The sequence below is a fragment of the Lutjanus erythropterus genome, chromosome 17 (assembly GCF_056507025.1).
Source record: "Lutjanus erythropterus isolate fLutEry1 chromosome 17, fLutEry1.hap2, whole genome shotgun sequence".
Taxonomy (NCBI): domain Eukaryota; kingdom Metazoa; phylum Chordata; class Actinopteri; order Lutjaniformes; family Lutjanidae; genus Lutjanus; species Lutjanus erythropterus.
Window position 1 is genome coordinate 10,747,823 of NC_139333.1, and position 17,596 is coordinate 10,765,418.

At 41.6% G+C, this 17,596-nt stretch overlaps 1 protein-coding gene across 1 annotated transcript in view; it reads right to left on the reverse strand.

Moving 5' to 3' along the window:
- fam20cb (FAM20C golgi associated secretory pathway kinase b) overlaps positions 1-17,596 on the reverse strand; it is a 73,196-nt gene that overhangs the window by 9,757 nt on the left and 45,843 nt on the right. The window contains exon 4 of the mRNA XM_084740758.1: positions 4,070-4,162. Within this exon, the coding sequence (XP_084596884.1) occupies positions 4,070-4,162 (93 nt within the window). The remainder of the gene's footprint in view (positions 1-4,069; positions 4,163-17,596) is intronic.

Consider the following 17,596-nt stretch of genomic DNA (forward strand, 5'->3'; position numbering starts at 1 on the left):
AACGTAGTGATTTTTCATCCTCAAGTTAGTTGCCTCACTTTTCATTGTTAGCTTGTTTCATAAGGTTTATAATATTTATCATTCATTTTGTATATAGTGTATTTGAGCATTCTGACTCAAACTCAACAGACACTAAATAAAACCAGGCAAAAAACATCTAGGTTCGTATTTTCCACGGCTCCAACAATCACTAGCTCTGGTGTGGTTGCACATTTGCCAACTTCCTTCCTCACACCTGACATTTCAAAAGTTTCATGTGTTTTCCCGTAAGTTATAATGACTCGCAAATAGCTAGCAATGACCTTGAATAAATTACATTATTTCTCTGTGTTTGAACATTTTTGGAAACATTTGGGATAATATAAGTACACAACTCAACAAAATACACAACTGTGTCTCGCATTTTAATTTGAAATTTTAATGCAAAAATGTTGGAAATGTTGGTTTAAGGATGAAAAATCACCAAGTTTGGAGGCGAGGGTAGTGTGTAACAGGAAGTAAACAGACATGCAGCTCGTAAAACGGATTTACGTCACACTTCATTGTGCAGGTAGAGAATATCTTGATCTGCTGGCTGCTTGCTCTCTTTTTCCCACCTAATGCAGCAATAGCGGTGCACTTCCCATTTAAATCCAATCACATAATTAATGATCCTTAAAGCAGTGTAGCCCATATAAGAAAAGACAAGTGGCTGTGTGTGTGTGAGAGTGCTGCTTTTAAAGGAGCCCGTGTGTGTGTCTGTGGGCCCCCTGGGAGGCAGTGTAGCCTCAGTCTCTGCACCAGCAGCAGCAGCAGCAGCAGCAGCAGCAGCTCTGTAGCCAGGCTCTAATTTAGAACAGACAAAATAAGGAAAAAAAATAAAGCGCTGCTTTTGGCAAACCCTCCCTGGCTTATATTTAGAATGGGCACAGGGCCTTTCATGCCTTTGGTTTCCTCCTCTTCCCCTTAACCCACACATATGCCGGGAGTGTGTGAGCGTATTTTCATGAGTGTGTGTAGGACCAGATGTGTAGCAGACTGGTGAAGAAAGCTGCTGCTAATGCAATTGCTGCTCAACTGTGTCATCGTGCCTGAAGGAAAAGCAGATTCAACATCACCTTCACCCTCCGTGGCCCCATTGTGTATGTGTGAATGGACATGTGGGTGCGTGTGTGTGTGTGTGACCTCGGTATCATCTTGTATCACCAGCAGTCACACACTACAACAACACAATCATTCCACTCATAATAACATAAAGCCACAGTGACGTCAGCTGGACTTTAATAGCAACGCCGCCGCTGAAACTCATCGTTTTCTCTGGTCCGTCAGAGACCCTCATGAGGTTTTCTCTTTTCATTAAAGTCTCTCCAGCAGGCCGGCCGTAAAGTGTTAACCTTGTAAAGGCAGTGAAGTCAGAGAGTGTGGTGGTTAGCTAAGCAAGGAGGCTGCAGTCATTGTTCAGTCAGATGCTAGCTGCGGGAGGGCGGCATTCATTCTCTATGACTCATGGCCTCTCGGAGCCTCTACTGTACAGGGCAAGGCTCACACCGCTCGCTGTGTTTGGAAAAAAAAAAAATACAAGTTTCTGAGGGAGTGAAACGGTGAAAAGGAGAAGCAAATGTACAAATAACTGTTAAAGAAAATCTGGAGTACATGGAAGAGAAAAGGGCCTGCCTTCACACAGACACACATGGATCTGTGTTTCCACACACTTAGAATTAAGGGTTACAAAAGGATTCTTCTTGAAGGACCAGAGTTCTACACAGAACAATTTGCTTCTGAGGAACACTTTTTGAAGAAAGTGTATTTAAAGGGTGCTTTGTAAGGCTAAGGGTTCCATTAAGAACCTTTTCATCCAAAGAACCCTTTTTGGAAGAAAGAGTTCTTCAAGGATTACTGAAATCCTTGAGGAACTTCTTTCTTACCATAATATAAGTGTTCTTGGTAGCATCACTCGGCTGGGTTTTAGATAAAATCCTTGGAAAATTAAAGGGTTATTAATAGAACCTCCAGGGTGGGTTCTAGATAAAACCCTTGGGATATAAAAAGGTTCTCAGTCGAACTCCCTGGGTGGGCTCTTGTTTGCACCCTTAGAAAGTGGAGAGGTTCGAGATTAAACCCTTGGAATATACAAAGGTTGAGGTTAGAACTGTCTTGGTGGGTTTTAGATAAAACTCTTGGGATATAAAAAAAAGTCTTGTTAGAACCTCCAGGGTGGGTTCTCTAATATAAAAAAGCCCTCAGTAGAATGGGTTCTTGTTGGCACTGCTCGAAGATGGAAAGGTTCACAACAGAGCTCTCAGAGAGGGTCCTGAGAGGAACCATTATATCATAAAAGGGTTCTCTGTAGAACCTCTTATGGGAGGTTCTGGGTGAAACCTTGTTCTAGGTATAACCCTTTATGTTGGGTTGTAGGTAGAACTCTCTGAAAGGCTTCCAAGTGGACCCAAAAAGAACCCTTTCTGGTTCTAGTAAGCACTTTTATTTCTAAAAGTGTACACTTGGGAGGGACCTTATGAACACATATCTTACAGCTTTGCTGTGAAAGAACAGGTACCCAGTTCTCTCCCCTCAGCTCTCGTTCTGCAGGTTTTTGTTCCCCCAGGTGGTTAATGAGCTGACACAATGAGAGACAAATTAGCAATCAGGGAGGAACAAACCCTGCAGGACGTTGGCCCTCAAGTATGGAAAGAAGTAGCTGGGCTTGAAGGAGTCAGAGCAGATCCAAGAATATCAGACTTTTTCCTTATTTAGTTGAAAATTTTCGTGGCAACGGAGCCGTTTGTGGACCGGACATCCAGCGCTGCCTCTGAGGGTGATACTGGCATCTGGCTTTGACAAAAAGGAAGAACGTGTGGAATAAAGAATCTCTAGTTCTACTGCAACGAAAAGGCATACTCTGCAGGATTTTCTTAAAAAACAATGTATGGGCATATACAAAAATAATCCCTCTAAATTATCACTTTCGACCTACAAGAAGTGGGTGTCTGTATCTGCAGAGACCCTGCCCTCAGCCTGCATGTTCTTATTTTCTCATTATTTTGCTGTGTTAAGGACATTTCTGGATATCAACCTACGCCGCTCTCTGTCTGTGAGAGCTGTAGAGAGAGCTACACACACATACTAGGCTTGGGTGATTGGACAAATATATTTTAAATATTTTTGGCATATATTTGTCATTTTTATTTTGCTAATTTAATTGCGTGCATCCAAAGAAAGACCAAGAGCTGCTGTTCAGGGAAAGACAGAATATTCTTCCATCTAACACAGAGAATCAAAGATTTTTTTTTTTTTTTGACCAAACCAGAGTTGGTGAGTGGAAAGACTGACCAAGATGGTTTTTGTGAGTTTTGTTTTGTTTTTCTGTTTGAATGAAGTGTTTTACAATGAGTTAATAAGGCAATTAAACTAATCTGAGGTCTGTAAGAGTGAAACTACTTTTCCATTTAATAAGGAAATTAGGAAAGAATATTTCCTTTCTCTCTTTCCAGCTGACAAATGTTAACATATCACCCAATCCTAAAGGAGTTACAACAGATTCAAGGACATCAGTTTTTTCCTTGAAAATGTTCATAGCAATGGAGTCATGTCTAGACCGGACATCGGTATTATAGACATGACTGGATGAAATAAAAAGATGGTATCTCTGGTTCTCCAGCATCATATTTTCTTCCTTTTTAAAAGAAAATGCTTCATCGTGAGTCTGACAGTGTTATATGAATGCAATGCTAAGTCTGTGGAGTGCTAAAATACTTGTTCACCTGCAAAATGTCACTGAAAAAGATGCAAAACAACCAAAGTAGTGTTTTGGGATTCATACATTTAAAGTTATTATTGGGTGTCTAAAGTAATTTTTAAAAACCTCTACATCTACTTTGCTGCCCCTTTAGCTGGTGGCACCTTAAGCTGCAGCCTAGCTTACCTATGCTCAAAAATATAGCAAAAAGCTGAAAAGTCTGTTTTATAGAAGGGTTCATGTAGTTTCAAACATCAGAAAAGACAGACTGATGAACATGACATTGTTGTGTCTCAAATAGCATACACCATACACACAAACACACACCCCTGAGATTGGCTAATTTTCGCTTACTTGTCTAGATGAAAGGCAGCAATCTCAGCATTGTGTCTTTCAAAGTCAGAGAAATAGAAGAAATCTGGTGGGGTCTCCTGCTCGCGGGTCTGCCTGCAGAGACACAAGGAAAAAGGAATAGAGGTCAGGTATAACTGTCACGCAAAGCCGTGGTTTTTGACAGTCAGCAATATGCAAACGGCCCAGTGTTAACCTGACAATGCAGCATGTTAATACTGGACCTACAAGCAGACATTATTTTCTCTATTTAATGGTTTTGTTTGTGAAATGTCAGCAAAAACTGTCCATCGCAAGATCCCAGTCGTCCCAAAATGATTTGTGTTGTCTGGCCAACAGTCCAAAAGCCAACAATATTCTATTTACTTTCATAAAAGATTACGAAAGACTGAAAATGCTCATATTTGAGAAGCTGGAATTAGTGAATTTTAGTTATTTTTGCTTGACATGACTTATATGATTAAACAAGTAATTTTTTGTCCCTTTTTTTGGGTTAGGGTTAGGGGGCACAACATACAACATGCAAACGGCAAGTCAATATTACAGTATTCACCTAGTGTACTGCACATTGACATTAGTGCGTTGAATGCAAATCAATCCATGTGTTATTCAGACATCGTCTAGACAACTTCCAAAGATGTCTCACTCCAGAACAGCCCACTCCGTAATAAAACACTCTGCCTTTACACCTGTGTACCTAATACTGCGAACAGCGTTTGCGAGCAATAACCAAGGCGCAATAAACGAGTGTCCTTGCCTCACAAAAAGGCTCCCGTCAGAGCTACTACTGTGGGTGTTTTGTGGGGCGACAAGAAGCGGGGACAACTGAAGGTCAGAGACTTCCTCCTGAAGCATCCACTCCTGTTCTCGATCTGTACCTATTTCTGTCCGGCTCTGATCCTTCCCCAAAAAACTGCTTTCCACACACATTCTGCCTTAAAGCTCTTACTGGAGGGAAAAGAGGCTCTTAAAGGCTTAAATCCCAGAGCTGATGGAACATGGGCCAGGATGGGGCAGGACAGACAGGACGGCCGGGGTAAAAAGGCGAAGGCAAAGGAAGTGGAGGTGAAAAGACACCCTGAGAAGGTGCCGGCTATAGAAAATATGTTAATGGCTCTGAAAAATACAAGAAAATTGTAACCTTTCAAGAGAAAAGCTGCACATTTAAGCTATTTTTCCTTTTATACACGCTGCTTTCTCTTTGCTTTTTTATTGACAACAGTAAATACTTTCCAGGAAGGCAGCTGAGTGTAATGATTTGGACTGCAGCCTCTGCCATTTCTGCTTCAGCTAGTTGAGGGAGGATGAGAAGAATGGAAACTATCTTGGCAACTTCTCTCTCTCTCCTCTCTCTATTCCCTCCGGATGCCTCTGTGTTTATTTCGCTCAAAATCCTCTATCTCACCTCCTCTGTTTCTCCGCTCTTCCTCACGCAGAACTGTTTTCTCTGCTTTTTTTCTCCTCCTCGTCCATGGCTTAATACTTTATGTCTGTCTGCCTCCCTTTCTGTCTTTTTCTCTCTCCGCTCCATCCGTCGCTCCCTTCCTCAGCTGGCTGGCTGATTGTAACTCCACAGCTGCGTGGCTGACATATGCACCAGTCATTAACCAACCCAACATGGAGCCCAGAAACACACTCATCCACTAAAAATTCCTCAATTTCCTCCTCTCTTTATCGCTTGTTCTGTTACTCTCACATCCTTCTCCCTCCTCCATCACCCTGCAAGTGTTTGACAGACAGCCACATGCCGATGGGTTGCTGAGTTTGACCAAAGTAAACATAAAAACTCAAATTGCCCCCTCATGTCCAAACTGTCAGAAAAGATGGCTGCTAGCCAACTCACCGCCCGTCTATCAAGTGATAACTTTCTTGATGAGTTTCAGTTAGTTTTCAGACCCAAACACTTAACCGAAACTGCACTAACTCAGGAAACTTATGATCTATTATCTGCAATGGACTTGCAATCTCTCGTCTGTCTCGCTGTTACTTGATTTAAGTGCCTTTGACACTGTGGACACGATATCCTCCTACAGCATCTTGAGAACCTTTGAGCTCAAGGGGGTGGCACTTCCATGGTTCTCTTCATGACTGTGTGATTGCACACAAGTTGCATCCAATGATACTATGCCTTGCTGCTCTACAGTCAAATTCGATGATCCTCAGGGATCAGTATTCGACCCACTCTTGTCCTGTTTGCTCGCCGTCCTTGGGTCACATTTTCAAAAAAAGTGCACCATCATGCATTGCTATGCTGATGACACACATCAGCATAGACTGAAATTTTGCTTGTTGGTCCAGCTAGATTCAAACCCAATAATGTCAAAATCAGATACAGAAATTTTCATACACGCCATAACATCTAGAATAGACACTCTTCTCTGGCCTATCTAAAATCGTAAGAAAAGGATTCCAGTTGGTCCAGAACGCAGTTGCCTTCTTCATAAGAGTTTGACCATAAAACACTATAACATAATACTGATGTGTCTGAATTGTTACCTACAGGGTATAAATGGACTGCCAACATGATTTCCCCATATACTCCAACACATCCTTTGCATTCCCTTGACAGTGTACTACTTACATTGCTTAACTATTCTTTGATTTCATAAGAACTCTTTAGGTGGTTGAGCCTTTGCCCACCAATCCCCACTCCTCTGAAATAAACTGCCACTGCCCATTTGGGAGATAAGGTCTGTTGATGCGTTCAAATCCAGGCTGAAAACACATGTTTTTTCTGTTTGTTATGATCTTTCCTAATTTCACTGGCTGGAACCCAAATCACTGACTGTTCTTCCTTCTTGACAAGTAGCTATTCCAGCCCTGTTATAGTAATAAGAGTGTGTGTACTTGAGTATGCAATGCAACATGTTTTTCTTTTCTGTTGTTTTTTTAATGACTTTTAAGTAGCCAGAGACTCTTTGGGTTACAAGTGAACTGAAAATTAAAAATTGAAAATAATGTGGTATGATATGTTGTGTTAAAATAGCCTTAAATACTGTTCTGACATGTTAAACTCCCACTTTCACAGCTGGCTGCTATGATCAGCATCAGAATGGAACATATGCAGTATGTCACGATAACCTATTCCTCCTTTTTACATTTCTCAATCCCAGTGTCCTCCCTTCTCCTGCTCATCCCTCACTTCTCTGCCAGTAAAGGCCAAACACCGTCTGTTGATTGTATCGCTCTCGTCTTCTGGATAGCCTTGCTTCAGGGACACGGTTCTCACTCTACATCAATGAAAAATGATACTGACTTTGAAAGCAGAGAGCAGTGTCTATTTACACCAGTGCTGCTCAGCCCCGCAACAGGACAGCATCATTCAGTCCAGCATGTGAGACGACTACAACTGTTTTATCGATGGGGACAGTTGTGCTAAGTCAGGTCTTGGATTTATTTTCCACCAGATGTCAGGAAGGGAATAAATCAGCGATGTTTTTGGAGACTGTAATACATACATTTTGGGATAAACTTGTGTTTTTATAGGGATTAGAAATAACATCCACAGAAATCATCTGGTGGAGCTTCATGAGCGGCTAAAAACAACATGTTTGAGAAGCTCTCCATTCTCCATTGAGAAATATTGATCTGTTCTTTTTTTGGTCCAGATGACAATGGCCAGTCGATGGGAACTGTAAAGAAACTGGTCACCATTTTGGGAAGTACACTTATTCACTTTATTGCCAAGAGTGAGAGGAGAAGATCGATACCACTCCCATGTGTGTGTGCTATATATAAGGCAGCCAAAGGTAACAAATCCACCAACTAACGCCCCTAAAGCTCATCACTTAATGTGTTATATATATCCTGTTTATTTACTTGACACAAAAACTGAAAATGACAACCTGTTTTCATTTACTTTGAATAGTGTATTTTCCATTTACTGCATAAAATGGCGACATGGTTTTCAGTGAACATATAATCAGAAGTACCGACAACCAGAAGTCATGACTAGAAGTGGCAACAATATGTGGCTGGTATTGTTTTCACCTTGAGAGTCTGTGTCATGCCAAAATGTGGTCCGGGAGACACCAACTGTTACATCAACTACAACAGAGGCACTTTGGCAGTCGTTCATATATGTCTGTCTGTCCGTGGAAAGATTTTGTCAACGTGATAGTGTCACAAACGTGCAAAATACAGTTGTGAAACTTTACAGTTGAGATCAAAATAAAAGGCAGAGTTTATGGTCCAACTCATGAGTACTGAGTAGTCATTTAATAATATAATAATGACTACTGAATACTCATTGGTTGGAATGTCAACATGTTGACGCATCATGGCTGGTGTGATCCCATCTCTAGTTTTTCCTTTTTTAAATCCATCCATATATTAAGTAATCACTGACAGGTGTAGACTCAAGAAATTCCTGATAAAATTTATGTGCGACCCAACACCATTAGTACATTACAAAAATAGACTTTAAAATTTTTATTTTATAAGGGGGTTAACAAAAAAGAGCTAAGTCCCGCCCTCCTCTGACTCTGACAGGCTAGTCCTTGTTGCCTTCGTTGGTTTGGGTCGTTTGGGTTGGTTAGGTTTAGGCATGAGCAGTGATTGGTTAGGGTTAAGATAAGAATATCAGGGTAAGCCAATCAGAGGCAGAGTATGGCAGGTCAGGCCTTCAACATCCTGGGAAAAAAATATTTTGAGGGGTTATGTATTGGGCTATAACTTAGCCAAGCGCAGCAACTTCCTTACATCTTATATTCGCCCTGAGGTGATGATGTTAAGTGATGATATTTTAATTAGAGAGCTTTCGACGTGCTAGACAACAGATTTTGGACCTTATGACCGAGCCAGGCTAGCTGTTTCCCCTTGTTTTCCCTGCTAAACTATGCTAAGGGCTAGCTGTAGCTTATATTTAACAGATACATACGAGTTTGGTATCAATCTTCTCATTTAACTCATACTCAACTCTAATAAAAAAAAGTGTTAAAAATACATTTTTAGAAACCCCATGATTGCATGTAAATCTTGAGAAAAAATCTGTTGAATTCAACAGGTCACAGATCAGTTTCACCCTACAAAAAAACTGCTTCTTAAAAGCACACATTCTGAGGATGCTGTGTTTTTACAACAAGACATGGCATCAAAAATGCCTCGAATGCTTGTTTGAACAATCACTTGGCAAAACAGCAAGAAAGTTTCATTTCTAGCACTGCTTCACATAATCATATCTTGTTAAATAAATCTATTTAACAGATAATAACATGCAGTTGAATGTAAGTATCACAGACAAAAACAGTCTGAGTAGAAGATTGTATAATTCTAACCTGCCACTATTTCAAGACTGTGCTGACTATACAGGGGTCATGGAGATTTCTTGGTGGATAAGCAAACAGTGTCGTGCAATGATTCATGGTCATTCAGCCTTAAAGAAATCCACAGGCATACTTCACATAGCCCTGCTACATTGCTGTCTCTATAGGGGAAGGTACCACAATATGCTGCTTTATTCATGCTTCTATTCAAATGCTCCAATATGCTCGATGAGGTGCACGTTTTGTGTCACTGCTTTTCTATGGATATGTGAATGCTAACAGCAACTGAATATGAGCATGTTTGCATCTGAGACAAATTTCTCTGCCTGTGGCCCGGCTTGAGATGTGGCTGCACTGATGCTCTCCTCTCGCTGAATGCCAGCCAGGAAGCAGGAAGGCTGGATAATTACCGTGATCCACATCCAATTCAAATGTCAATAAAGTTATTTAGAGCATGGCATGACGCCCCCCCCCCCCCCCCCCACCCCCGCTGACCGAGGGAGAGGAGGACACTGAAGAGAGAGGAAGAAGTAGAGAAAGGAGAAGAGATTAACTGTGACAAAGGCAGCGGAGTTAAATGAGGAGAATATCTAGTGACAAACTACAGTAGATGTCTCTCAGTGTTCTTTGAACTAACAAATATGCAGCTGTTACGCGTTACGTAACATTATGTTTGAATCCTCTAACAGGAGCACCTGTGTTCAGGCAAATCTGAGCGTGTTCTGATCAAGCAAACCATTAGGGGCATGTTGTCTCAGGGAAGCTGTGCCGTCAACGTACGGCAGAGGAAACATACATAAATGCATGACCACATAATAAAGTCTATAAATGTTTGAGAACACAGTATGCACTGAGCTCAGAGAAAACAGAGAGGAGGGCAGAGATGTTGCTTGCTCAAGAGCCACTCGCCCTCTTCACTTTGGGCTGCCTGGTTGAGCTTAACCTTTAAAATATTTACAAATCCACAGCGGATTTATGCTGAATGATAAGTAGATATCTTGCACCAGACTGCCAGAAGAAGGCAGAATACATTTCTTTTCCTCCACAGCGAGGCATGGTACAACTGCCAGATTCTGCTCTGTAGGGGCAGCAGTATATTTTTCATGTACCATATAGGGTTCTTTGGCTTGACCTCACAGGAAAACTGTTTTTGGTCCCTGCAGAACCCTTTACAACTTTTATACTTTACTGGTATAATGGTCCACCTTCTAAGGGTGCTAACAAGAACCCACCCAGGGGGTTCTAGTGAACTCTTTCTTCATTTAAAGTTGACATTTGCCAAATACAAGGTTTTCATTCTTAGAAATTAAAGTTCTAACTAAAAGCAGATGGGGTTCTTTGATATGTCCCCATCCAGAGGGTTCTACCTAGAACCAAACACAAAGGGTTACACCTATAAATGTCTGTGAAAACTTCCACCCAGAAACCCCCTGAGAGGTTCTACTGAGAATCCTTTTATAGTGTAACAGTTCAATTTAGAACCCTTTCTGTGGGTTCTATCCAGAACCTTTCAAACTTCTAAGGCTGCTCACAAGTAGAACAACTAGTACTCTTTTATATTCCAAAGGTTTCATCTAACCCACCCAGGGGATTCTCTAACATTGGCATTTGATGAATACAAGGTTTGCAAGTTTGAAGTTTAAGTTTTAGTAGTAGTAGAACCATAGAGCGTTCTTTGGCTTGTCCCCATTGGAGAACTCTGTTTGGTTCCTGGTAAGACATTTTATAAAGGTTCCATATGGAACCTATTCAGACAGTTCTACCTTGAATCCAACATAAAGGGTCATACCTGGAAGCCTCTGTAAAAGATTGCATCCAAAACTCCTATGGTGTAATGGTTCCACCCAGAACCCTCTCTGGGGGTTTTATCAAGAACCCTTTTATATTCCAAGGGTCTCATGTAGAACCCACCCATGGGGATCCAAAAATATATTTAAGGGGTTCATCTATAACCCTTTCGTCTCTGAGAGTTCTAAGAAGAACCACATTATATTCTATAAATGATGCAAAAATGAACAGCTTTCAAACAATCCTCGAACTCTTTCTTCTAAAATGGCTTCTTTGGCTGAAAAGGGTTCTTAATGGAACCCCTAGTCTTACAAAGAACCCTCGATGAACCCTTTTCGTTTTTAAAAAAGTTTCAGAGGCAGTTGGTTAAGTGTAGAACCTCAGCCCTTCAGGAAGAACCCTTTTGGAGTATTTATTTCTGAGAGTGTTGGATTTGGTGGCGCCACTGTAGGCGTCTGTCTCCCCAGCCATCAGATCTTTTATCATCGGCAGCAGCAGGTGAGACGTACTGAGCCGAGCACGCCCAGTGTGACCCTGGCCTTGCTGTAAACACATAGTTTACACTGGGTGGCCAGACAGCTTCTTGGCTCCGCTCCCCTCTTCGCTCCGAGCGAGGGGCCCCGGCAGCCAGCGGGGCAACGGAGGTCTAGCAGCAAACACACAGCAGAGTGAGAATGTAAAGGTGAACGAGAGCGCTGCATCTGGAAAATCTACCTGTGTGTGCAGGACACCACTGACCTCTGCAACACCAGCAGGAGACACAGAGGAAGGAAGAGGCATTTCCTTTTGCCCTGTTATTGACATCAAGTCAGAAAAAAGCTATTTTGCCTCGAGCTGTAAATAAAAATACACTCATCAGATTCACTCTGTCCAAATAAAATTCTGGTGTTGGTCCCGCTCCTGCCCTCAGCGATCAGTTGAAAGTGAGAGGCATACTCCTACACAGCACAGCTGAACACTGACTGTCTCGTCCCTGTGGTATAAAACCATCACACACCGACCGGGATGGTAAACCTGTATCATGAGTCTGCTGCGTGTAGCTGGCTGATACACTGTTCCCGGATATCTGGGATTCATGTTCACCTTTACCAGACACATGCGCTGGCTTGGCTTGACTCATTTTGATTCGGCACCTCGGCCCGACATGGGTTTTCTCTCTGCTTTCTTGCACACACATAAGTTGAGTTTCACAACACAGCTTGTTTGAGGGGGAGAAGAGGGGTCACGACAACTCGGCTGTAGTGGACAAGACGTCTCTGCAACCCGTCTGGAGGCAGGTTGGGCACGCTTTGACCTAACTCCAGAGAGTTGGATTCAGCACAGTTGAACACATTAAAAGTGGTAGTGGAAATGCAAATCAGCACAATTTTGATAACGAATAAATCATTTTGAAGTATCTTCAACTGCAGATGCTTGGGTTGTGGACAAAACAAGACATTTGGGGACATTACTTTTGGCCTTGGGAAACCCTGATCAACATTTTTCACCATTTTCTGACATTTTATGGACCAAATAACTAATCAGTTAATCAAGAAAATGATCTACAGATTAATTGATAATGAAAGCAATTTTAAACTCAGTTCTTTTAGCAATTTACTATTGCTTTTCCAGAAAGCTGGACGGCTATCAAGATACAGATTGAAAAAAGGAATGGTCAAAATTGAAGCTTGTTTAGAGCAACCATGTTGTGTTAAAATTATAAATATGCACAAAATGCTCCTTTAGTTGAGCACTTCTGGCTGCTCACAGCCCGAATCCATGTTTTTTTTTTCTACTTTTAAGACATCAGTGTTGCATCTCAGTGGTTACAAGCTATTCATTATGAGGAATCCAAAAGTTGTGACAGCTCAGCATTATGCATGAAGCATTTCACTGTGAATTCCTTCCACACAACTGAATGCACAGTGGACTTTATTTTTCTTCTCTTTTCAAGTTTTTCATGGTTCGACCTGCTCACTTTTGAACAATCCTTGCTCATGCTCCAGTATCCATCTCCAGTATTCAGTTTCATCCGACGCTGAACTGAATTATGGAAACAAAACATCATTAAAATGTTGTTTCCTTTGACTTTACAATGAGAATGGATATCTTATGCAAAGTAACATATAATACCCAAAATATCACAGTGTCACAGAGGATCTTTTATGTGATTTCAAAGTCAAACTGCCAATCGATCACCATAAACCCACAGCAATGGCCATATAGGCCACAGCGTAAAGGGGAAACAGAGCAGAGGAGTGAAAAGATATGCTGTAAAATATAAAAGGACAAGGGCATCTTCTAGCCCCAGCGGGTTCCCACCAAAGGGCTGACTCCACACACTTGTCACACATCATCCGTCAAACCCACGAGCACAGCGAAGCGAGTGCACGCTCGCACACACACAAAACTTACACCATACTCACCCATACACAAATATAGGCTCACGCACACGCAGATTTTTTTAAACCTCAAGAGGGAGGTGTTGAGCTGCGAGGACACAGGTAAGCTTTAATGCATGAGAGGGTAAGATAGTGAATCCCATCTAAGGGTCAACAGAAAAAAAAAAAAAAAAACACAACATCACTACCACACAGGGAGAGTGGAGATGAGAGGAGGCGGTACATTGTTTTATCTCAAGCATAACACATGTGAAGGCTGACCTTTAGAGCAATGACATTTGATAAATTGAGAAAAAAGCCTTTCACCAGCAAATGAGACAGGCATACCTGCACGTTTGCATCTGACGATACGTGTTGCTGTGCGCTGGTGTAGCTGCTATAACCTTCCAATGTAATCTTATGTCAGGATATGGTGCTCAAATGGAGGCTGCGTGACAGGTTATTTTCTATGAGTGAGAGCTCTGTGGGTGGTACACAGAGGTGGTACACATTTAGTGTTTGACAGTGAGAAGACATGAAGTGAAAGACAGAGAGAAGGACAAAGAGACAGACAGGAAGAAAGGAAGACAGAAGGAAGGAAGGAAAGAAAGAAAAAAAAAGGAAAGAGGTAAGGAAGGAGAGCCAAAAAATAACGGAGAGATGGAAGGAAGGTGGGAAACACAAAAGAAAATTATAAAAAAAAAATAAAGATGGAAATCAAGGAGTGGAAAAGGAGGGAAGAAAGTAAGGGGAGACAAATAAAAAGAAAAGAAGGACAGATGGAAGGAAGGTAGGAACAATTAATAAAAATCAAAGTAAGGAAGGAGGAATGAAAGGAAAGAAAGAAAAACAGAGACTGAAAGAAAAGGGGGCAGACATTGTGAAAAAAAAGGAGAAATGAGTTAGGAAATAAGGAAGGAAGCCAAGAAATAAGGAAACACAGAAAGAAGGAAATAAAGAAAGAAAAAAGATGTTGACAGAATGACAGAGAGACGGAAAGAAGGAAAGAAGCAAGGAAGGGAAGGAAGGGGTGAAAGAACAAAAGAGAGAAGGACAGATGGAGGGAAGGCAAGAAAGTAAAAGAAAAGAAGGAAATGAAGATGAAAGTATGGGAAGAAGAAAAGAGACAGAAAGAAGGAGGGAAAATAAGAAAGCAAGACTGAATTTTGTAAAGAAAAAGATAAAACACAGGAGAGAAAGAAGGAAAAAGTAGGAAAAGAAAGATAAATAAAGGTGTAGAAACCTTACAGTCAATATCAACCAGTTGTTTCTTTTGATGTGGATATCAGCCAGTTCTGTTTTCTGCCATCATGTAACTGCGTTTCTTTATTTACTCATTTAAATAGATTTTAATTCATCACTAACAGTCTCCCAGTAGTATTATCCTCCACCATTAAACACAATGGAGCATTTGAATGATAAATGAATGATGTTTCAAAGGCTTTTTTTCCACACTGACAGTTTGAGTTTGAACATTTGAAAGAAAAACCCTGAACACTGAAAATGAAAACGGTCAGATGTAACAACTCTGATGAGTTGAGCTGTTTCAGTCTTGAAATATCATCATCAGCCTTCAGAAGCCCACAAAGTCAAGCTGTCGCGTGTGTGCAGACGTAATGAGTCGGATAGTAAAAGATTTCACTCAAGGATTTTTAACTAGCACACCGCAAACACCCAAGGGCTCTCCAAACAACCTTCACACTGTCATCAAGGTGTGTGTGCCTTTGTGTGCGGTTTGGGTTCTGTGTGTCGCAGTTTTCTAAGTGTGATGGCTGTCATAGCTCCCCCGGCACTGCAGTGCTCTTCATCCTGCCTCCTCCTCCTCCTCCTCTTCCTCCTCCTTCTTTACTCCCTTACCCCTTCAGATCCCGGGCCTGACATACAGAGAGACAGCTGTTTCCTTCCAGCAAAGCTCTCTCTCTCTTTCTCTCTGTCTCACACACACACACACACACTTTGACACATTGACACGCACACACAGGTAGGTGCATACACACACACACACACACACACACACACACACACACACACACACATACACACACACATTTGGGAGAGCCAGATTAGCATAGACACAGAGAAAGAGCAGGGAAGAGCCACAAATAGACATATATAGGCTACACAAAAAAAGACGCACTCACACACACTGGCAAGTGATGAAAGTATAGAAACCCAGCGCACTGACAACTAGGATAACACACACATACACACTTAGCGCAAAAAAAAGCAGCGTTACAGCCTTCCTCCTATCTAGAAATTAGCTTTTCTCCATGAAAAACAGCGATGTATTCATGTTAAAAGAACCCTCCTTCTGAGACCAATTCATACACACAAGCATGATTCACATACATCACAATGCGTATGAATAAAGATAATGTCAATTTAATGAATTATGCAATAGAGATGATTTTAAAAGAAACTACATCCTGTTTCAAGTTTAGCCTCTGAGTCCTCGGGGTGCCAGCGCCATGTAAATGATGCCATCCTGAATAAATAGCCAACTCCTTCACAACACAACAGATTGGTTTTTTTTCAATCTGGAGACACTTCAAAGAGGCCTGTGCTTTAGCAAAGAATAGTCCTAAATGAAAATCACTGAGCAAAACACAGCTATTAGGGGTTTAACGCGTGGCAAGACACCATGAAGAGTGTTAGCTGTGAGAGAGGAGGAGGAGGAGGAGGAGGAGGGGGATGCTGCAGGAAGGATGTTCAACTAGATTGTTATTGAGAGGCTTTTTAGATGACGGTTAGAGACAAGGGACAGAAAGGTGAAACGAGTGTTTGCATTCTCTTTGCATTAAAGTCACAGTTCGGATCATTTTATGTAGGGCTGTACGAGATACTTAGTGATAATATATTAGCCACAGTAGATGGTGATCAGTGCGCCCCCAGTTTGTTACCAGCAAGGAAGCTAAGCAATGAACTGCTGTGGACAGAGTCAACAACAAAACATATTTCAGCCACTTAAAAAAGGCCCACAGAAAAAAATTCAATATCAGTTTAAGTGTATGCAATGTTTGGAATATTTTTCACAGCTTTGGTTTTGTGGTCAGACTGATGTAAAATTATCCAAATATCGCTGTCTGTCTGTCTTCAAACCAACCAAACTCCATTGGAAAAATCTGTAATTTTACCTCCTAGAACACAGAGTCGCTGGTCTAGCACTGCCTCAATCTGTTATACCATTTTTGCACCAAAATGATGGCAAAGAAGTCTGCTGGAAATATGCACCTTCAAGCAGATGCAAACTTAGCTAGCGTGCGTGTATAAAAAGCAGGGAAAGGAATCACAGACGTTACAGACAGAGACAACAAGCCTTCCTTGCCTCTGCTGAAACGGGGCGGAAATTAGCATGCACACCCAGGTGTCATATTTACATCAGTGCTGATCGGAGCTGGAGACAATAAATACTACTACTGCAGAGTCATTTGACCTGGGAGTGAAGGCAGATTGTACCCTATCCCACTGTCACACCATAACACTAAATCTGACAAGCTAAAAGATCAAGGCAGCAGAAGAGCAGCAACTACAGTGTTCTGTGAGGTAAAATTACAGATTTTGCCTGTGGAGTTTGGTTGGTTTGGAGAGAGTCATATTTGGCATCAGAAAAGACTGTCTGATGGCAACGTAAAGCCATGAAAATATTCTAAATATTGCGTATTTGTAAACAGTGAATCAGTGCTTAGCTTCTCTGCTGGTACTCCTCTCTGTTTCTCCGAAGTGGAGGTGTGCCGACCACCATCTACTATAGCTAAAACACTTGACTATTGATAAGTGCCTCATACAACCCCACTTCAAATAATCTCTAAACAGCCTCTTTAAATCTACAAGGATTTGCATTCTCTTTGCCTTTAATCTTTTATGCAGAGGCACGCAAACAAGCACGTAAACACACACAGGAGCTACAGTGCTCCACCCAGCCTACTCTTCCTTTCCTGCCGCTTGAGCTGTTGTCATGTCATCCTGTAAATATCCTGAACAGATAAACAGGCCATAAAGATGAAGCCATCATCTCAACATAATCTGAGACAGATATACCGCCGCCTCTGACAGCGGGATGCGTCCTCCCAACTGTACACCTCCTTACACAGTACCACCTCTCATCTCTGCACCTCTAT